This window comes from Zea mays, chromosome 1 (genome assembly GCF_902167145.1).
Source record: "Zea mays cultivar B73 chromosome 1, Zm-B73-REFERENCE-NAM-5.0, whole genome shotgun sequence".
In the NCBI taxonomy this organism is placed as follows: Eukaryota; Viridiplantae; Streptophyta; class Magnoliopsida; order Poales; family Poaceae; genus Zea; species Zea mays.
In genome coordinates this window covers 187,759,284-187,782,190 of record NC_050096.1, presented here as the reverse complement: position 1 = coordinate 187,782,190, position 22,907 = coordinate 187,759,284, and the positions used below count along the sequence as shown (strand labels likewise).

The following is a 22,907-nucleotide window of genomic DNA, read 5'->3' as shown; positions in this document are numbered from 1 at the left end:
ACTTTGCGCTTGCGGTTCGCTGATGTGTGTGTTGTGTGCTTTTTAGGTATGACATACTCTTCTCGTTTGGTTGATACTGGCGCATGTCCTCAATTTGGCTTGCTCTACGTTGTCTAGGTACAGCCTGCTACTTTGCCCCGGTCATAAAAGCTCTCGTAGTTCATTTGGCTTTGCTTCCTGCGTTTTACCTTTGTTGTATGGTTATTCGGTAGTATAACAACATATGTTGGTTGTGGTGCTATATAGATGCTGCTTCCTACCTTTGCCATTTCCCTAGACTATTTTGGTCGGGTACTCGGGTGCATGGCATATCAGCTGCTCGTTTGCTTGCCTTTTGAGATGACGTTCTCCTGTTATGTGTACACTTGATTCATCATCCAAACACTTAGATAGTATATGAATATGATGCGATTGAGTGTCGATGTATGGTTCCATACACTTATGATTGGAATTTCTCCCTCTGTTTCTATTGCTTTTGCTCCTCTGCATTTGAGCGCCGCTGCTAGCTCCTTGCCACAGTAGTATTATATTGGTTTAGTGTTCTTTGCTCCCTTACATTTTTGGTATAGTACATTGTGGTGCTAATGTGACCCATGAGCCAGCACCGGCTTCATTTCTTTCATGCACTTCTTGCCATAGTATCATTTGTCAAGCCATAGTTTCATAGTACCACAGTTCAGTGAAACTACATCCAAACAAGTGCTAAACATTTCTTCCCTGGAAATTATTCATTCAACTTTGCAATCATAAATAAAGTACAACCCCCCTTAAAGCAACAACAAAAAGTACAGTCTTTCTAAGGAGGGTTCTGGAGAAAACCTGAGAAACAAGTGACCCTTTTAGATCCATAAGTTTCATCAGTAAATGAAATTATATATTGGAGTTTTCCAATTTTTCTAGGAGGTAAATGTCTAATGAAAATTGTAGAGCAATCACTTGACTAAGATTTGCAAGGCCTCATTATATTCCAACCTTAAATAGGCTTATTCTAGCTTTGCTGCTGCACTATATCGTAAAATTAGCTCAGAGAGAGAAAAAAATAGGACGAAATATATAAATAATTCGTAAAAATTAGCTCCCAGAGAAAGAAAATTGGATAAAAGAGAAATATACCTTAGCAGCTGACTTTGAGCCAGTTGTTTTCCCAGAAGTAGTCTGTGGACTTCTGCCCTTTGTCCTAATCAAAGTGGTTAGATTTTTTATTGTAGCAGATGCAGCAATAGCACTAATAAGGCAAACGGCTGGTGCTGCTACAAGAATTAACCAGACCATCACACCAGCAAAGTACATACTTGTGAGGCCATACATAACAATAAATATTGTGGCATCTGACAGGTGCTTGAAACAGAAATAAAGGCCAGCTGGGAATAGAAAAAGGAGGATGTGGAAGTCAAACATGAAAGATGACCATGCTGTTGGTTGATGCTCAGAAACAGATGCGATGATTGGTATATGGTCCTTTGCATAGGTAGGATCTAGCAGGGAGTAAAATCGTACTGTCCAAGGAGAGATGTAACCAGATGCAGTACCAATACCAAGAGCCAGGGTGCCAACAGTAATCACACATGTAAGGGTAATTCGAAGGAATGACTTGAACAGTCTAGCATTGTTTAGCAGGTATTTTACCCAGTCCAAGAAGAAGAAAACCTGATAAAAGAAAGGGTTTCTTTTAGCTCTCATGTGTGAATTAGACCTTGTTTGTTTTCCCTCGAGACTATATGTCTGTGTTTGATATCCTGCTTGGATATAACATTAGCTTGGAAGACATGACACATGAAATATTTATGGAACTTTATGCTGACCTTGTTTGTTTTCCCTCGAGACTATATGTCTGTGTTTGATATCCTGCTTGGATCTAACATTAGCTTGGAAGACATGACACATGAAATATTTATGGAACTTTATGCTCACATTCTTGTTTTTGTTTGTAGCCTCGACAAACCCGCGGTTTGAACACGTGACAGATGATAGATTAGCTTCTGTGGATGGACATCTTAGTCGCTTTTGTAGATGGAATGTTTGGTTGCCTATTGTAGACAGAATCAGGCTGCACTTGTGCTTGTGTAACGTTTATGTGCATGGTTGTGTGGACTGTGTCGGCAGTCGGCCAAAGTTTGCCTCCCAGTGCCTTGTATATATCACCTGCTTAGCTGTCTATCCCCAACTAGGTAGCCTGATAATAGACTTCGATCATGTCATGTTATTCTATAACAGTTTTTGCTGAACTTGCCTAATAATCGTCATACTATGGTACACGCTTAAATTTGGTGCTGCAACTTTAATGTGGATTATTGTTCAGTCTATCTGTGTTTAGTTTGGTGTTTAGTTATTGATTTGATCATACACTACTTAATTTAAAAATAACATACAATACAATTGCTTATTCATTGTTTTCTGTGCTGGATTGTACTGGATAGGGCGCCCGAATGGGCGCCACCTGATCTAGTAATATTAACAAGGCCTTCTATTTAAAATTTCGTTCTGGGCCCCTATCTAGATTTGTTGTAAATTCCCCATGTGTATAGAATATATATAACTAACAGTAGAAAGTACATCACTGAATAAATCAGAATACCTACACCACCGACGTTCTCTGACGCATTAGAAAATCTATCTCAATTCTCAGTTCTAACTTCAGTACCCTACTGTAACCGTCCACAAGTACATTTATTGGTCGGGGATGCCGAGCTCGAAGCTGATGAGGCCACAGGTGCCATCGTAGGAGAAACCAACTGCCTTGGAATCGACGACGACACACCTTGGCTTGGTCGAGGAATAAGCTCCGACCGTGCCTGAGCCTCGCACTCTGAGCTCGACGTCAGCATCCTCACCACCGAATTTCAGCTCCCTCACCGCGCCACCGGAGTTGAACATGCCGAGAAGGCCGATCGTCGCAAAGGAGACATCGTTTGGCAGGTGCTTAAGAGGGACGACGGTGAACACCTCGTACTCGTGCGATCTCAGTGTCACAGAAAGCAAGGCGTTCTTCGACAGGTACACCACCTCCCCTGAAAACACATGCACACAACACAACAAGGGGTTGCTTGTCACTGATCTGCTGACAGGTATGGTTCGTTGTCCGTTGTTAAAAAGATGAAACAGAAAAGGGGTCACAAGAACGAGACTGATGTCCCCTAGCTTGACAATGATCTGACTGTTCATAAAAAAAGATGATGGTTTACCTCCCACGTGCGAATACACGACCACGTCGCCGTTCTAGCCGTGATCAGTCACCCTTGCAAGGTGCTTCACGTCCTGCGCCCGGATGACGCCGCTCACCGTTCCGGGCTGGTGGTCGTGGATGAGGTTCTTCTTGGCTACCCGGCACCAACCGGTGCCTTGGCAGTTGAAGGCGCCAACAACGTCGGAGTGTTCGTTCAGGTTCCATATCTTGAGAACGCTGTGAAAAGAGCATCGAACGGCTGGAACATCTGTTTCATAAGATATTTCATAAGGCTCTCGTGAGTTTATTTTATCTCCATCTATTTCATCTAATTCTATTAGCTTTTCACGCTCGTGAATTTATTTTATCATATCCTATGACAGAAACCCTAATATCATATCCTACGAGAGCGTCCTTGCAGCAGTGGAAAAAGCAGCCATGCACAAGCAGCGTTTTCCTGATGACGGTTTTCTGTCGTAGGCGGTCAGTGCTATGGAAGCGCACCGTGAGTGCACCTAGCGGGGTTGGGAAAAATATTTCTCACATGGGTATCATGATAGAAAATAGAACATAAACAAAACTTTATTCTCAATAATAGAGGTGATTAAATTATTCAAAATTCTACATCTAAATGCCAAACACGTTGTATATAAAGATAAAAATAAATTAAACTTTATTTTACTGTATATATAACGTATTTTAAATTTAGAATTCACAAATCACTAATCAATGACAGCACGACAGCGATCGATCTTGACCACGAAGTCCGCGGAGGTGATGTCATGCGTGTGCGACCCTGAGGAAATTCAGACTTAACTAATTGGTGATTACGGTCGACGTCGAAGTTAGAGAAGCAGAGGTGGAATCTCCAGTGGGTTACAATACACTACCGTGATGATATGGAGGTTGACTTACTCATCACAGGGGGTGACCCCGGGTTACAAACGATCATAATAGGAACGACATCTTGTCGTTTCTTACATATGAACAATTGATTAACATTTTATTTTTTACGACAACATGATTTGTTTGCCTCCAATATCTTATCAAACTATAAAACCGGTGGTTGCAATATGGATTGACATTGCATATAGGAGTATTTCGGTGCAGACTGAGTATTCCAGTGGGTGGGGAAAAACATGAACTACCATGTATATAATATCATGCATATAAGAGTATTTCGGTGGGAGTGAATGTTGTAATGAAATAGTGAGAGATATTTAAATAGTAGTATACTAGTTGGTTGCCCGTGCGTTACGACGACTTACAATAATACCCACGTAAACTATCCACCAAAAAAAATTCAAGATTTTTTATTGATTGTCTCAGCTCTTTGTATAATATTTTTTTGATTTGGCTAACTGATGTTATTGTTTACTCCATGCAATATGTCTTGGTACAACACGGCCAATAAAGTGAGTAATTAGAAGAGAGTCCACAACGACTGACTGAACGAACAGAGATTATAAAATGACATAATTCCACCATACAGAGACCAAATAAGAGAAAGTTTGTGAGCTCAAGTTTCTAAAATAAGTCACATGAACTCAAACTTATAAAAAAGATAGCTCAATATTAAAAACATTTGAGCATGATGTTCTACTGGTTAGACAGCTTCACCCAGTGTCTTCCATCCTTCTTCCATCACAACATGGGTTTGAACCCCACCTCCTACACTGTTTTTTAACATTTTATGTCGATTTAATCAAATAGTTCGACGGGCTAGCGAGCTGGTCCGACACAGTTAGCAGGCCGGCATGACGTGCCTGGGCCAGAGTTGTGGCTCGCTGGCGTCTGGCCCGTGCCGGCCCGTCGTTTGGCCATCTATAGACGTGCAACAAATTAATTTGAAATAGTTGTGAGGGGTTATTTGTAAAAAGATGACGCGGGATGACCGTTGAAACTGGTGCTTTAAGTATAGTATAGAAGTGCTTATTATACTTAATAACACAATCAATAATATAAACGATAAGGGCATGTACAACCTAGACACTGTTGCACGGTACTCCAAGTATAAGACACAACTAAAACACAACATAATACAGTGGTCATGTCTAAAACATGTGTCTTACCATATTCATTGTACCAATCAGAGCATTCAATAAATTAAAGTGACCAATCAGCTAGTCTCCTGTCTCGAACATAGAGCTAAGACACTGTGTCTTCGTCAAGATACATGTCTTGAGTTTTTTTACATTCACCCTCTTAGACACACTTTAAGACACAACTTAAGACACCCATTGTACATGCCCTAACTAATATGTAGTAGATTTATAAGGTGTTTGGTTCCATCCTGCTAAAATTTTCTATCAAATGGTAACTACGATTATTAAATATAATCTAATTATAAAATTAATTACACGGATCAAGACTAAAAGACGAGAAAAATTAATAAATCTAATTAATTTTATATTTAATACTAATAATTAATATTTAAATAATTGATGTGACACGAACTAAGCTTTAGTCCGATTTAACAGACGTGATCAGAACCAGCTTTACTTACATGAGCCCATCCGACGTGGCAGGGAACCAAGTAAGCTGCACGATCCGAGACGAAGACGATGCCTCCCAGTCCAAGAAAGAACGGAGCAGGCCCCAGGTGATACATACGATACGACGCGATGACGGTACGGTCCCACCAGGCTGATCCCTCACGGTTCTTTCCTACTAGATGAGTGCCCGTGCGTTGCAACGGGAATATATAATACCACAATAACTTATGTACAAATATGTGATATACTGTTATAAGAAAAGGTCCTCGAGCACTTATTTGATCCGCGCGACGACGATGAAAACTTCACCGGCGTGGCAGCGCACGAGGTTGCGCCACCAGAGCAAGTTGTCGCGCTCCTTAGAGTTATCCTCAATCCGAGGAGCCCGCGATGCCGCGGCCCGCCGGCCCGGCAAGGTGGGCCAGACCCCACCGCACGTTAAGAGGAGTGGACCTAGCATAAAAAATTATTACGAAGCATGCATCAGAGTAAAATATTGCTTTGTTGTTTTCATGTCACTTGAGAGCTAGAATGACGAAAGATAGGTAAAATATTGCTTTGTTGTTTTACTCGAGTGACATCCTCGAGAGAGCTAGAATGGTGAAATATGGATAACGATCATTTGGATGTTCTTACTGCTAACATTGAAATCTAGAGCTGGAGAGATTTAGAAGTATCCCTCAATTTGCATGCGTCAGAACATTTGACGCCTAATTGACATCCTAGTTAGCCAGGAAGGTCACTGGTTGCAAATTCTTTGATTTGTATAATATTACTGACTCTGTGAATATCCTTAGCTTGTTAGCAGTGGTAACATTTGGTGAAATATTGATGATCCAGTGAATTGAAATGAAACTAATTTATTTGTGGTAACCATTATAATTCAGTGTCATATGCATCTTCATGGTAATAGTCAACTGCTCGTGCGTTGCAACGGCACATAAATTATTCGATAAAATGGTAGTGTACAACGATTATATGAAAACAATCTTAATATCTTATAAATTCTTTGCCAAAAACCAATACACGAATATTAGAGAATGTCAAGTTAATATTAGAGGGCAATAAGAGTCATCGAGGTTAGCGAGGAAAAGGGTCCTATCGTGCATGACGCCGATGAGGCAGCACGTCCTAGCCGTTGCGAGGTCTGGTTGGGCCTCTCACAGGCTTGACACGAGCGCGAGGAAGCCTTCCTCCATGGCCAGGAACAATGTACTAAGACGACCAATCTTCCTCTCAAACATCTGCTGATATGCATCATTGACGAGAAAAATTGGTGAATCAACTATTTAAAAAGACAACTGGTGAGCTCCAGCACATTCCTAATGATTGACGAGCCACTTCTTTTCTACTGAACAATTTATGAAGTAACACCTGCTAAAATGCAACTATGCTACCGTACTGTATAATTTGAAGGGAACAAGCACTGTTCTCATAAAAGTGATAATGTAGTAGTCTTTATATCAAGATAATTATGTTTTAGCTACAACCACTGTCTATTATAATTTAGCAAAACAATTGCACAAAATATTCTCTTTTTTATCTACTACATAATACAATATAATTTGTTATAAAAAATATTTGGCAGTTAACAACCATATTGTTTGAATACGTACCCTATATCTTTTTATCATAACTTCAGGAAATTTAAAAAGATTGACAACACCCATAAGCTCATTTTATTCACAGAACTCATAGAAATCTGAAACCTGATTGCTACCATAATTCCAGCAAAAAAGAGTGCTTTCTGGCGATTACCAATTCCCTCTAAAGCACCGATCTTAGACTTAATCTGAACTATAGTATTGGTGGACTTCACATCGAGTAGCACTGTTTTCATCATCCAAACATAGATCTGCAAAGAGGATAACAGAAACAGAAAACAATACTAAGTAACCTTCGATATATTGTGTCAAACTTTGCAGTAAAAGAACACCAGAGTAAGAATGATGGTGCATGTACAAAGCACAATAAAATAATAAAAACAAATACAGTAAGCACCACACATAAATCTTAATCCCTTTTGATATTACCCACTTAGCTTCACAATGTACAACAACGTTAGTACTCGAGCAACTCGTACCACAATCCCATTTGATACTATAGCAATTACTACTAAGAATGTTGATGAAATCTTAGGGCTACTAAATGACTTCCAAGAACCGGTAAAAGTTGAGCCCTTAAACTCAAGTCTCACATAATCATCAACTATAAAAGTCGACACAGCATCCTCCCTATATTCTTTCAACTTAATCTCATCTTCCCTGCTAGGCACCATCTCCAAGAGTTCGATTCCAAGGCTCTCTGCCTGCTCTGCTTCCAATAATGGTGAACAGTCAGAGGAAACCTGAGCAACTTTGTAGGAATTCATGGTGCTCCCTGCAACATCCTTCCTCTATGCACCTGACTTGAACTCAGCAAGGTACATGCCAAATCATCGTGAGTAGAAATCAGATATCCAAGAAATACGTGTAGGGGGGGGTAAAAACATGGAACACAAATAGTACCACATTGTTCACTAAACTGTGGGCCTTGTCTGGGCCACAAGCAGATGGGCCTCCCAGGAAGCGTGTAATTCGTATTGGCAAGCTAAAAATAGTACCACATTGTTCACTAAACTGTGCATACACCTGTTTATAAGGTCTAGTGCGCACACAACAAGTGTAGTCTTGGTTGGCCGCGAGCTTTGACCCACGCAGCTAGCTTTTTTGGTAAAAATTTGGTCGCGGTGCGCGGGACACAGTTGGGAATGGGAATGAAGGGGGCGCATGGGAATGGGAATGGATTTGGTCGCGGTGCGCGGGACACAGTTGGGAATGGGAAACAGGTCACATGCGCGGGACACAGTTGGGAATGGGAATGAAGGGGGCACATGGGAATGGCAGAACCAGGAATGGCAGCCTACCCCTTACCGTCTTAATAGTAGTAAAGATTGTAGGGATATAATGCACAGAATGCATGAACCACATCACAAAAGTGGGATGATGAATCATGTATCTATGCTTTCATTTATGAATCACGTATCTATGCACAGAATACATGAACCACATCAACATGATTTGTTTGCCTCCAATATCTTATCAAACTATAAAAGTGGTGGTTGCAATATGAATTGACATTTTATATAGGAGTATTTCGGTGCAGACAGAGTATTCCAGTGGGTGGGGAAAAACATGAACTACCATGTATATAATATCATGCATATAAGAGTATTTCGGTGGGAGTGAATGCTGTAATGAAATAGTGAGAGATATTTAAAGAGTAGTATATTGTAGGGATATAATGCACAGAATGCATGAACCACATCACAAAAGTGGGATGATGAATCATGTATCTATGCTTTCATTTATGAATCACGTATCTATGCACAGAATATATGAACCACATCAACATGATTTGTTTGCCTCCAATATCTTATCAAACTATAAAACTGGAGGTTGCAATATGGATTAACATTGCATATAGGAGTATTTTGGTGCAGACTGAGTATTCCAGTGGGTGGGGAAAAACATGAACTACCATGTATATAATATCATGCATATAAGAGTATTTCGGTGGGAGTGAATGCTGTAATGAAATAGTGAGAGATATTTAAAGAGTAGTATATTGTAGGGATATAATGCACAGAATGCATGAACCACATCACAAAAGTGGGATGATGAATCATGTATCTATGCTTTCATTTATGAATCACGTATCTATGCACAGAATACATGAACCACATCACTACCAGAACAAGGACACAAGATGAAGACTACTATGAAGAGTTTTGGGTTGTCGTCGCTCCGAACAACATGTGCCTCGTTATCAAGATTGTCGCCGTCATTGTTTAGTTTCTTTCATTTAGTTATTTTTATAAATATATTTTATTTATATAATAAAGTCCGTAACACGGGTTTCTATATACTAAATCATCATATATGTAAAAATTATCCATGATACACTAGATCAGTGTCAGACCTGAAGGGGAGGGGGTTCGGATGGTGTGACAGATCCGGGGGCCCTCAGGCCGTAGGGATCCATCTGATACACATAAATAACATTAATAATGTAAAATTGCTATATTTATGTGTATGGTTTGAAGAACGAGTACTATATGTCTATATTAACTTTTTACTTATTATTATTATTAGTTTGCTTAGTGAATTAAACAGATTGATCCGCTGCTACCTTATTCTTTACAAGCTAATAATAATAATTACTAGCATAAGAAATATAGTCATTCTATCAAATTTAAATGACAAACCCATGATAAATCAACTTATCTAGAAAGAAGTGATTAAAGCACTAGTTTTTCTGATTTCACGGTTTCCACCGTCGTTGTACTTCGTGGCCCACATTTAAATAGTAAAAAAATATTAAAATTATGCATAAATGAGAATTGAACAATGGTTGTTGGCTCTACACCTATATTCACATCCACTTAGCCAATACAATACACTTGCTTTTGTTTTTTATATTCAATACTTAAGTACAAATAAAAATTATAACAATGTATGGATACTTTGCTAGTCTAGAATAAAGTGACCTCTCAAACTAAAAACACCACGTCAGCTAAGACGGTGACGAAAGACATCTGGCAACACACTCGCGGGAGCATAAAGAACTTATCAAGGTTGTGATTTTTAATTGATCACATTCGATTTTTATTGGTAAAATCAATATACAATATTAACAAGGGCTTCTATTTAAAATTTCGTTCTGGGCTCCTAAAATCTAAGGACCGCCACTTATCTAGATTTGTCATAAAATCCCGGGATGTGTACAGAATATATATAACTACAGTAGAAAGTACAACACTGAATAAATCAGAATACCTACACCACCGGCGTTCTCTGACGCATTAGAAAATCTATCTCAATTCTCAGTTGTAACTTCAGTACCCTACTGTAACCGTCCACAAGTACATTTCTTGGTCGGGGATGCCGAGCTCGAAGCTGATGAGGCCACTGGTGCCATCGTAGGAGAAACCAACCGCCTTGGAATCGACGGCGACACATGTTGGCTTGGTCGAGGAATAAGCTCCGACCGTGCCCGAGCCCCGCACTCTGAGCTCGACGTCGGCATCCTCACCACTGAATCTCAGCTCCCTCACCGCGCCACCGGAGTTGAACATGCCGAGAAGGCCGATCGCCGCAAAGGAGGCATCGTTTGGCAGGTGCTTGAGAGGGACGACGGTGAACACCTCGTACTCGCGCGATCTCAGTGTCACAGGCAGCAAGGCGTTCTTTGGCAGGTACACCACCTCCCCTGAAAACACACAAAGCCTCCTACGGTCGACCAGCTCCAAGCCCCAACGACAGGATGACATGGCGGCGCACCGGACACTGTCCGGTGCGCCCTTCGCCAGCAGACTTCACCAACGGCTAGATTTTGGTTGGTGGCTATAAATACCACCCCAACCGGCCACTTCAGTGTGAGGGAGCCCAAGCAACATTCCAAGTCATCTAGTTGACATACTCAAGCCCTCCCAACCACATATATTCATTGATCCATCCTATACACAAGATTTAGACCACTACAACCAACACAAGTGCCACAAAAGAGAGAGAAAGCAAAAGAGAGCTACTCATTTGTGTTTAGCATTAGTGCCTTGTGAGATTCATTGAGAGATAGTGTGTGCTACATCTTTGTGTTCATTTGTGCGTGGAGTTTTGACTCCCATTGAACTTCCTCCAAAGTTTTGGAGGCTTGTAAAAGCTAGCAAGAGACACCAAAGAGTGTGGTGGTCCTTGCGGGGTCTTAAGTGATCCTCGAGAAGAAGAAGAGCTCGCCGATCTTGAGTGATCGGTGGAGAGAGGGAAAGGGTTGAAAAAGATCCGTCCTTAAAAAGTATACTACTCCATTAATTAGATTCCAATTCTTCAAAATCAAAAGAAGCAAACGAGCCCTTATGATATTTGGTCATTCAATGAGATTTTTCATAAGATATTTTTTCCATCTGTTTCATAAGATATTTCATAAGGCTCTCATGAGTTTATTTTATCTTCATCTACTTCATCTAATTCTATTGGCTTTTCACGCTCGTGAATTTATTTTATCAGATCCTACGACAGAAACCCTAATATTAGATCCTACGAGAGTGTCCTTGCAGCGATGGAAAAAACAGTCATGCACATGCAGCGTTTTCCTGGTGGCGGCTTTCCGCCGTAGGCAGCCAGGGCCACGGTGGCGCACCGTGAGTGCACCTGGCGGGGTTGGGAAAAAATACTTCTCACATGGGTATCATGATAGAAAATAGAACATAAACAAAACTTTATTTTCAATGATAGGGTGATTAAATTATTCAAAAGTCTACATCTAAATGCCAAACACATTGTATATAAAAGTTTAAAATAAATTAAACTTTATTTTACTATATATATAACGTATTTTAGATTTAGAATTCACAAATCACTAATCAATGCCAGCACGACAATGACCGATCTTGTCCACACAGTCCGCGGAGGGGTAGTCGAAGTCGTGACCCCGAGGAAATTCAGACTTAACTAATTGGTGATCACGACTGACGTCGAAGATAGAAAAGTTAGAGGTGGAATCACCGAGTGGGTGACAGTAGACACCCATGATGATGTGGAGGTTACCTTACTCATCACAGGGGGTGACCCCGACCTACAAACGATCATAGTAGAAACAACATCTTGTCGTTTCTTACATACAAACAATTGACTATCATCATATTTTTTACGACAACATGATTTTTTTCCTCCAATATCTTATCAAACTATAAAACTGGTGGTTGCAATATGGATTGTCATTGCATATGAGAGTATTTCGGTACAGATAGCGTATTCCAGTGGAAGGGGAAAAACATGAACTATCGTGCATATAATATCATGCATATAAGAGTAGTTCGGTGGGAGTGAATGTTGTAATGAAATAGTGAGTGATAAAATGCATGAACAACATCACAGAAGTGGAATGATGGATCATGTATATATGTTTTCATTTATGAATCAGTATCTATGCACAGAATACATGAACCACATCACTGCCCATAACAAGGACACAAGATGAAGACTACTATGAAGAGTTTTGAGTTGTCATCGCTCCGATCAACCTGTCTGTGACTCGTTATCAAGATTGTCATCGTTTTAGTTTCTTTCATTTATTTATTTTTATAAAGATATTTTATTAATATAATAAAGTTCATAACACGAGTTTCTATATACTAAGTCATCGTATGCGTAAAAAATAACCATGACACACATATGATATACATCTGGACCAGTTCGGTCCTGAGAAGGGATCCATCTTATACACATAAATAACATTTAATAATGTAAAATTGCTATATTTATGTGTATGGCTAGACGAACAAGTACTATATGTCTACATTAACCTTTTACTTATTATTATTTTTAGTTTGATCAGTGAATTGAACGGGTTGATCCGTTGTTACCTCATTCTTTACAAGCTAATAGTAATAATTACTAGCATAAGAAATATAGTCATTCTATCAAATTTATATGACAAACACATGATAAATAAACTTATCTAGAATGAAGTGATTAAAGAACTACTTTTCCCGATTTCATGCTTTCCACTTTGTACTTCCCCACATTTAAATAGTAAAAAATACTAAAATTATGCATAAATGAGAATTGAACAATAGTTGTTGGCTCTAAAAGCATATTCACATCCACTTAGCCAATACAACACACTTGTCTTTGTGTTTTATATTCAACACTTAAGTATAAACAAAAATCATAACAATGTATAAACACTTTGCTAGTCTAGAATAAAATGACTTCTCAAACTAAAAACACCACGTCAGCTAAGACGGTGACAAAAGACGTCTTGCAACACACTCGCGGGAGCATAAAGAACTTATCAAGGTTGTGATTCTCAATTGATCACATTCGGTTTTTATTGGTAAAATCAATATATAATATTAACAAGGCCTTCTATTTAAAATTTCGTTCTGGGCCTCTATCTAGATTTGTCGTAACTTCCCCATGTGTATAGAATATATATAACTAACAGTAGAAAGTACATCACTGAATAAATCAGAATACCTACACCACCGGCGTTCTCTGACGCATTAGAAAATCTATCTCAATTCTCAGTTCTAACTTCAATACCCTACTGTAACCGTCCACAAGTACATTTCTTGGTCGGGGATGTCGAGCTCGAAGCTGATGAGGCCACATGTGCCATCGTAGGAGAAACCAACCGCCTTGGAGTTGACGGCGACACACCTTGGCTTGGTTGAGGAATAAGCTCCGACCGTGCCCGAGCCCCGCACTCTGAGCTCGACGTCGGCATCCTCACCACTGAATCTCAGCTCCCTCACCGCGCCACTGGAGTTGAACATGCCGAGAAGGCCGATCTCCGCAAAGGAGACACCATTTGGCAGGTGCTTGAGAGGGACGACGGTGAACACCTCATACTCGCGCGATCTCAGCGTCACAGGCAGCAAGGTGTTCTTCGGCAGGTACACCACCTCCCCTGAAAACACACACGCACACAACACAATAAGGGGTTGCTTGTCACTGATGTGCTGACAGGTACAGTTCGTTGTCCGTTGTTAAAAACATGAAACAGAAAAGGGGTCACGAGAACGAGACTGATGTCCCCTAGCTTGACAATGATCTGACTGTTCATAAAAAAAGATGATGGTTTACCTCCCACGTGCGAATACACGACCACGTCGCCATTCTAGCCGTGATCAGCCACCCTTGCAAGGTGCTTCACGTCCTACGCCGAGATGACGCCGCTCACCGTTCTGGGCTGGTGGTCGTGGATGAGGTACTTCTTGGCTACCCGGCACCAACCAGTGCCTTGACAGTTGAAGGCGCCAACGATGCCTGAGTGTTCGTTCAGGTTCCATATCTTGAGAACACTGTGAAAAGAATATCGAACGACTGGAACATATGTTCCATAAGAAATTTCATAAGGCTCTCGTGAGTTTATTTTATCTCCATCTATTTCATCTAATTCTATTAGCTTTTCACGCTCGTGAATTTATTTTATCAGATCCTATGACAGAAACCCTAATATTAGATCCTACGAGAGCGTCCTTGCAGCAGTGGAAAAAGCAGCCATGCACAAGCAGCGTTTTACTTATGACAGTTTTCTGTCGTAGGCGGTCAGGGCTATGGCGGCGCACCGTGAGTGCACCTGACGGGGTTGGGAAAAATATTTCTCACATGGGTATCATGATAGAAAATAGAACATAAACAAAACTTTATTCTCAATAATAGGGGTGATTAAATTATTCAAAATTTTACATGTAAATGCCAAACACGTTGTATATAAAGATAAAAATAAATTAAACTTTACTTCACTGTATATATAACATATTTTAAATTTAGAATTTACAAATCACTAATCAATGACAGCACGATAGCGATCGATCTTGACCACGAAGTCCGCGGAGGTGATGTCATGCGTGTGCGACCCTGAGGAAATTCAGACTTAACTAATTGGTGATTACGATCGACGTCGAAGTTAGAGAAGCAGAGGTGGAATCCCCAGTGGGTTACAATACACTATCGTGATGATATGGAGGTTAACTTACTTCTCACATGGGGTGACCCCGGGTTACAAACGATCATAATAGGAATGACATCTTGTCGTTTCTTACATATGAACAATTGATTAACATCCTATTTTTTACGACAACATGATTTGTTTGCCTCCAATATCTTATCAAACTATAAAACTGGTGGTTGCAATATGGATTGACATTGCATATAAGAGTATTTCGGTGCAGACTAAGTATTCCAGTGGGTGGGGAAAAACATGAACTACCATATATATAATATCATGCATATAAGAGTATTTCGGTGGAGTGAATGCTGTAATGAAATAGTGAGAGATATTTAAAGAGTAGTATATTGTAGGGATATAATGCACAGAATGCATGAACCACATCACAAAAGTGGGATGATGAATCATGTATCTATGCTTTCATTTATGAATCACGTATCTATGCACAGAATACATGAACCACATCAACATGATTTGTTTGCCTCCAATATCTTATCAATCTATAAAAGTGGTGGTTGCAATATGAATTGACATTTTATATAGGAGTATTTCGATGCAGACAGAGTATTCCAGTGGGTGGGGAAAGACATGAACTACCATGTATATAATATCATGCATATGAGTATTTCGGTGGGAGTGAATGCTGTAATGAAATAGTGAGAGATATTTAAAGAGTAGTATATTGTAGGGATATAATGCACAGAATGCATGAACCACATCACAAAAGTGGGATGATGAATCATGTATCTATGCTTTCATTTATGAATCACGTATCTATGCACAGAATACATGAACCACATCACTACCAGAACAAGGACACAAGATGAAGACTACTATGAAGAGTTTTGGGTTGTCGTCGCTCCGATCAACATGTGGCTCGTTATCAAGATTGTCGCCGTCATTGTTTAGTTTCTTTCATTTAGTTATTTTTATAAATATATTTTATTTATATAATAAAGTTCGTAACACGGGTTTCTATATACTAAATCATCATATATGTAAAAATTATCCATGATACACTAGATCAGTGTCAGACCTGAAGGGGAGGGGGTTCGGATGGTGTGACAGATCCGGGGGCCCTTAGGCCGTAGGGATCCATCTGATACACATAAATAACATTAATAATGTAAAATTGCTATATTTATGTGTATGGTTTGAAGAACGAGTACTATATGTCTATATTAACTTTTTACTTATTATTATTATTAGTTTGCTTAGTGAATTAAACGGATTGATCCGCTGCTACCTTATTCTTTACAAGCTAATAATAATAATTACTAGCATAAGAAATATAGCCATTCTATCAAATTTATATGACAAACCCATGATAAATCAACTTATCTAGAAAGAAGTGATTAAAGCACTAGTTTTTCTGATTTCACGGTTTCCACCGTCGTTGTACTTCGTGGCCCACATTTAAATAGTAAAAAATATTAAAATTATGTATAAATGAGAATTGAACAATGGTTGTTGGCTCTACACCTATATTCACATCCACTTAGCCAATACAATACACTTGCCTTTGTTTTTTATATTCAATACTTAAGTACAAATAAAAATCATAACAATATATGGATACTTTGCTAGTCTAGAATAAAGTGACCTCTCAAACTAAAAGCACCATGTCAGCTAAGACGGTGACGGAAGACATCTTTCAACACACTCGCGGGAGCATAAAAAACTTATCAAGGTTGTGATTTTTAATTGATCACATTTGATTTTTATTGGTAAAATCAATATACAATATTAACAAGGGCTTCTATTTAAAATTTCATTTAAAATTTCATTCTAGGCTCCTAAAATCTAAGGACCGCCCCTTATCTAGATTTGTCATAAAATCCCGGGATGTGTACAGAATATATATAACTAACAGTAGAAAGTACAACACTGGATAAATCAGAATACCTACACCACCGGCGTTCTCTGACGCATTAGAAAATCTATCTCAATTCTCAATTGTAACTTCAGTACCCTACTGTAACCGTCCACAAGTACATTTCTTGGTCGGGGATGCCGAGCTCGAAGCTGATGAGGCCACAGGTGCCATCGTAGGAGAAACCAACCGCCTTAGAATCGACGGCGACACACGTTGGCTTCGTCGAGGAATAAGCTCCGACCGTGCCCGAGCCCCGCACTTTGAGCTCGACGTCGGCATCCTCACCACCGAATCTCAGCTCCCTCATCGCGCCACCGGAGTTGAACATGCCGAGAAGGCCGATCGCCGCAAAGAGGCACCGTTTGGCAGGTGCTTGAGAGGGACGACGGTGAACACCTCGTACTCGCGCGATCTCAACGTCACAGGCAGCAAGGCGTTCTTCGGCAGGTACACCACCTCCCCTGAAAACACACACGCACACAACACAACAAGGGGTTGCTTGTCACTAATCTGCTGCCAGATATGGTTCGTTGTCCGTTGTTAACAAGATGAAACAGAAAAAAGGTCACGAGAACGCGACTGATGTCTCCTAGCTTGACAATGATCTGACTGTTCATCAGGACCAGCAAAAAAAAAGGTGATGTTTACCTCCCACGTGCGAGTACACGACCACGTCGCCGTTCCAGCCGTGATCAGCCACCCTTGCAAGGTGCTCCACGTCCTGCGCCCGGATGACGCCGCTCACCGTTCCGGGCTGCTGGTCATGGATGAGGTTCTTCTTGGCTACCCGGCACCAGCCGGCGCCTTGGCAGTTGAAGGCGCCAACGACGCCGGAGTGTTCGTTCAGGTTCCATATCTTGAGAACGCTGTGAAAAGAGCATCAAACGGGATTCAGCTAGCAGACGGCTTTTAGTGAACAAGAACAGACCAGCCATCGTAGAGAGCTGCAAATCTAACCTTTTGCCGTCCCTTGCGGGGTCAGAGAAGAGGCAGTCTCTGGTTGGCCTCCCGGGGAGCTTTGCGCGCAGGATCGATCCGTCGGGAAGCACGAGCTTCTTGAGCAGATTGAAGTCATGGCTCCCAGGCTTGTCGCTGCAGAATATATGAACGTCTAAGTTAGTAATGCCATGTAAATCACTCGTCAATGTTTTTATAGTTTGTTTACCTGACATATATGGCACAGCCACCAACCGCTCGAGCCGCAGCATGGTACTCAGCCATGGGATGAACACTCTGTGGAAACAAGAGAGTGTGGGCATCATTCGTCGTAGCATCAAGCGAGCATGGGATTAATTGAATTGAAGGAATCAGGGATGAGAGATGATGCTCACATGGAACATGTCCCAGTCTGGCTGCATGAACTCCCCAAGAAAGACGGTGTTATAAGCGACGGACGCGACGTGTATGGTATGGGAAGCAGGGTCTCTCGGCCAGAAATCGTCAGAGGCTCTAATCACCGCGCTCCGTTTCGAGCTGCAGAGAAGCAAGAGCATTGCGATTTGCGAATGAATGGAATAGCCACGACCGGACATCTCAGCTCAGCACAAGCAATCGTTGTTACCTGTACAAGTTGTCCGTGCTGTGGCTCATGCACGATATGATGCCATTGTCGGGGAAGTTCCTGGCGACGGACGCTTCCAGAGCCTGCTGGTACTTCCTCGCCAGCATCACCCTCCCGCCATGGCCGGCGCCCAGCGTCTCGAGGACGTTCTGCACGTCCACCTTCACCCCGTCGATCCCGGCAGACGCGAGGTACGAGTGGAGCTCGTCGTAGAAACTGAACGCCCTGTCAAGGTTCACGAGGCCCAGCCCGTTGGCCGTCATGCTGTCCAGGGCTTCGCAGCGCTCGTTCTTCTGAACCCCCGGCGATGGCACGGGCCGCTGCATCTTTGATCCGTAGTGCTCCATTCCAGCTGCACCCGGCCTCACTCCGCCCCAGTATCCGGTGATGGCATGCCATACGTACACATACCTGAGGGTTTTTTTTTTGTATATATACAAGATGTCATAGAGATGAATTTCCAGATAATCTGTAATGAATGAATAAGAACAGATCAATGTTGTTGTTGGCAGACTTACTTGAGCTGATGCTTCCCCTTAATCTCATTGACGACGTGTGCTAGGCCCTTCGCTGGGTCATCTTCCCTGTGACCCTCCCTGCCATTTTTCTGAAACTTGTGGTTCTCCCTGATGTGAGTCAGCCTGTTTGCGAAGCTAACACAAGGCACATAACAACAGAGGAAGTTCAGAATCCGAGCCGACTCTCTGGATTTTGGACAGAAAACCAAACCATGTCCCCCCGACTGCTTGCTTACTTGGCTGAGTTGTCAGATAGGCAAGCGATTCCCACAGGGTCCATGGCGACGGACTGCCATCCGTCGTCGATTATGACGAACCTAGGAGAAACCCCGCCTTTCTCCAAGCTGGGAAAAACACAAGAACATACATAGATTGGTATTATCTATAGGTTTGGCAAAAGATGAAAACTTTCGAGATGTTACGTTACGTTACGTACCTCTGCAATCCTTGCTTCACTCCCTGGGCGGTGACATTGGTGTAGAACGCGTCCCACGTGCACCAGCCAAACCAGTTCAGAATGTCTGGCATCTGCAGCAAGTTGAAAGCACAGAATCCTGTGACACTGACAGACAGACAGACAGCGACCCAGATCTAATAAGCAGATGCCAATCTCGCTACCTTTTTCTTCTCCCTGTGAGAGAACGTCTGCAAGTGCCTCTCGACAGCCCTGCAGCGAGTTGATCGGTGCCGTTTCGTGAGCGAGGAGATTAATCGTAGTCGGCAAACTGGCAACGGTAAAAACAAGAAGGTGCATCGTAAGCAAGAGATGGCATCGGCTTACTTGACTGAACTTGTGATGACCTCGAACGGGTCCGATCCGGCGCCAACGAAGACCAGATGGGAGCCTTGGAAAGATTCCACGTCCGGGTCGCCTGAATCAGGGAAAGAGACAATACAATACAATAAAATACAATACAATACAATACAATACAATACAATACACATTTGCTAGGCCAGAGAAGATATTCTTATGCTGCTTACCGCTCTCCAGGCAGATCTCCAGCTCGTCGTCGGCGTTCCCCTGAAGAACGGCACGGAATGAGCCCTCCAGCACGGGGAGGAAGACGGTGTACACGACGGCGGGCTGCTCGCCGCCGCCGGACACTTCCACGAGCAGGAACTGCGTCTCGGAGGGGATGTCGCGGCCTGCGGAGCCCATCCTCTGCGTCATCCACCACATCTTGAACCGGAACGTGCACACGAACCGCTGGTCCCTGCAGCAGCAGCGTCCGTCAGATGGCATTGCAAGGGAAGCGATAGGAACATGTGGAATTAGCATTGCAAGGGAGGGAAGTAAATCTGGATTGCCCTCACGGCACATACGTACCGGAGCTTCCCGACGGGGAAGATGCTGCGGCTGGCGGCGGGCGCGGACCGGACGCCGAGGAACGCGCCGTTGGTTAGGCCCCCGCCGGCGGCCGGCGTCACGAGCACGTTGCCGCGCACCTCCCGCAGGACCTTGGCGCCCAGCGCCAGGAGGCTGCCGTCCTGGACGGCGATGCCGGCGCCCACCGTCATCGATCGTCCTCGGATTCGAATCCGGCCGCGTCGGCAGAGAGCAGGATCGAGCTTATTTGGGTTGGGTTGGGTTAGTTATCAGCTGGCGACGCGCTTCTGGCTCGGGTGGTCCGGCCGGCGACGCTCCTCTCCCTGGCCCCTGCTTATATATAGCCTGCCGCTCGGACTTGCAGGCGGCGGAAGACTCGTGGCAGTTATTGGTCGTAGGATCCGGAACCGGTATCATCACCGCCACATGCGATCCGCGTCGGACGATGCTGACACGTCCTGCCACGTCAGCTTGGAAATGGTCGTTGGCATAGATCCTGAGGCGTCCGCCTCCGCCCTCGTTGCAGGCTGAGTGGCTGACTCCACAGGGCTCGTTGGGTTGGGTCCGCAGTGTGACAGCGACGCAAGTGGGAATCTAATTGTTTTTCTTTCAGAGTGTCTACTATTTATTAAATCAATAGTATAGACCACTCGTGTGCTCCCTCCTCATCCCCTTCACGCAGTTGCATATCTCCCCACACGCGCAACAACTATTAGAGAATAACGAAAACAAGACGGGAGAGAATGTCAACAATTCCTTTATTACAGCAGAGATTATGTTTATATACATATAAAGGTGTGCGTTTCCAAGGAGTGTGTCCCTTAGGAATTATCTGTCGTAACCCTTGGATTAATCATAAATATAATATTTTGTAACACTCCCCTTTGATCAATCCAAATCCATTTGATCATCTGCAAGTTGCCTTCCAATATATTATCTCCTCAAAAATCCTGTGGGAAAAATAAAGAGTATACAATATCTTTGGATAATGAGATAATCTCACTTGAACTCCAAAAGGAAAATATACTTGTAATCATCATGCATAAAAATCCCTGTGGGAAAAAATCAATGATAAAACATATAACTTAGTTGATATTACCTCGTTAAAAACTTTGGATGAGAAAACCTTAACAAGGCAAAACTCATACAAAGAAAAGAGTGTAATATGATGGCACAAAACAGGTCAAATATCATAGAGAATTACTCCCCTAATCCTTGCAAGCACTTAAGTCTTCTCATACCAATTCCCTCAACACATTTCTGAAACGTGTAATATGGTAGAGATTTTGTGAATAGAGCATCAAGATTATCACACGACTTTGTTTGCAAGATGTTAATATTTCCATTTTCATGTTTCCATTTGAACAACACAAGCTGAATTATCTTCATAGATAATGGTCGATGATTCAATCGAATCATGGTACGTTATTATTCTTCCATGGACCTTTAGCCCAAAGAACAATAGCTATGTCATAATGTATTATCCTCGAAAACCTCTACGGGAAAAATGGATGATACGACATAGGCCTTATGTTGATGTTGCCTCGTTAAAAACATTGAATGAGAAACCCAAACAGGGAAAAACTCATGCAAAGAAAAGAGTACAACATGATGTATAGACAAGTTCTTCCGATCAAAAGGGAAATTCCTCCTGATCTCTACAAATCACCAAGTCATCCCATACCTGCTCTCAAACACATTTAAAATGTGGAGTAAGGTAGAGACTTAGTTTGTAACTTGTTTTTCATCTAAACGACACAAAGTAATATTATCTTCATAGATAATAAGGTCAGTGATAGTAAAATCATGACCACCACATATCCTCAGTATGTAGTATATCATTCTGTGTGTAAGTGACCATTAATCTCTGTTGATTGACATTTATCAAACAGTAGGTCCAACTTACTAGAAGTATGTCATTGATCTTGTACCTAGGGATCTTCTATAGATATCCAAGATCAATATATCCAACTGTAACCATATCACGAGTACTCATAGAGAATATAACGTGATCTCATGTGCTATTAACTAGCAAAATATTGCTAAGCAATATCCGACCGGATGTTTTTGCGATATACAATAGCACATCTCATGATCCGAAAGAATCAAATAACTATGATTCACTGCATTCATTATAATTTCCTGGCATTCTTTTTGGTACTTGAAATCTCCCCCTAATGCCTGGAAAAGCTCATGATTCAAGCAAGTGTACGGGTCGTAAATAGATTCTCATGAAGAGATTCTAAAACTTAATGATCGACGGAGAATGAATTCTCACATAGATCCCTAGCTTTCTGTGTGCCCATATATGTACGCTGCGGTGGTGAGATTGGGAACATACCCAATGTACGCATGGGAAATCTTTCATGGATTCCCACGTACTAAAAACCATAGGGGAACTTGTACATGCAGTTAATCACAAGTCAAGAGTGTGCAAAACTTCCTAACTCCAACCATAACTAGTTGGAAATG

The 22,907-nt window shown here is 41.9% G+C and overlaps 1 protein-coding gene across 1 annotated transcript; it reads right to left on the bottom strand.

Annotated features, from left to right (window-relative positions):
- Nucleotides 1–17,000: 17,000 nt before the first annotated feature.
- Nucleotides 17,001–20,730, bottom strand: LOC103641497 (probable galactinol--sucrose galactosyltransferase 1). Its single transcript, NM_001327847.1, has 13 exons — nt 20,436–20,730; nt 20,090–20,322; nt 19,890–19,980; nt 19,727–19,775; nt 19,545–19,636; nt 19,345–19,452; nt 19,109–19,243; nt 18,591–19,001; nt 18,361–18,502; nt 18,195–18,262; nt 17,987–18,121; nt 17,678–17,895; nt 17,001–17,490 (listed from the first exon to the last, which is right to left on the bottom strand). The coding sequence occupies exons 1-13, from the start codon at nt 20,624–20,626 to the stop codon at nt 17,333–17,335; spliced, it is 2,031 nt and encodes a 676-aa protein (NP_001314776.1). The 5' UTR covers nt 20,627–20,730; the 3' UTR covers nt 17,001–17,332.
- Between the last annotated feature and the right edge of the window lie 2,177 nt (nt 20,731–22,907).

Bases quoted from the DNA above. Each gene is read 5' to 3' on its own strand.
- LOC103641497 (NM_001327847.1), bottom strand. From the start codon at position 20,626: ATGACGGTGGGCGCCGGCATCGCCGTCCAGGACGGCAGCCTCCTGGCG. The intron at 19,002-19,108 runs GTAAGTCTGCCA...AAAAACCCTCAG, and splicing joins AAGGGGAAGCATCAGCTCAA to GTATGTGTACGTATGGCATG. The intron at 18,122-18,194 runs GTAAACAAACTA...TATATTCTGCAG, and splicing joins GGCTGTGCCATATATGTCAG to CGACAAGCCTGGGAGCCATG.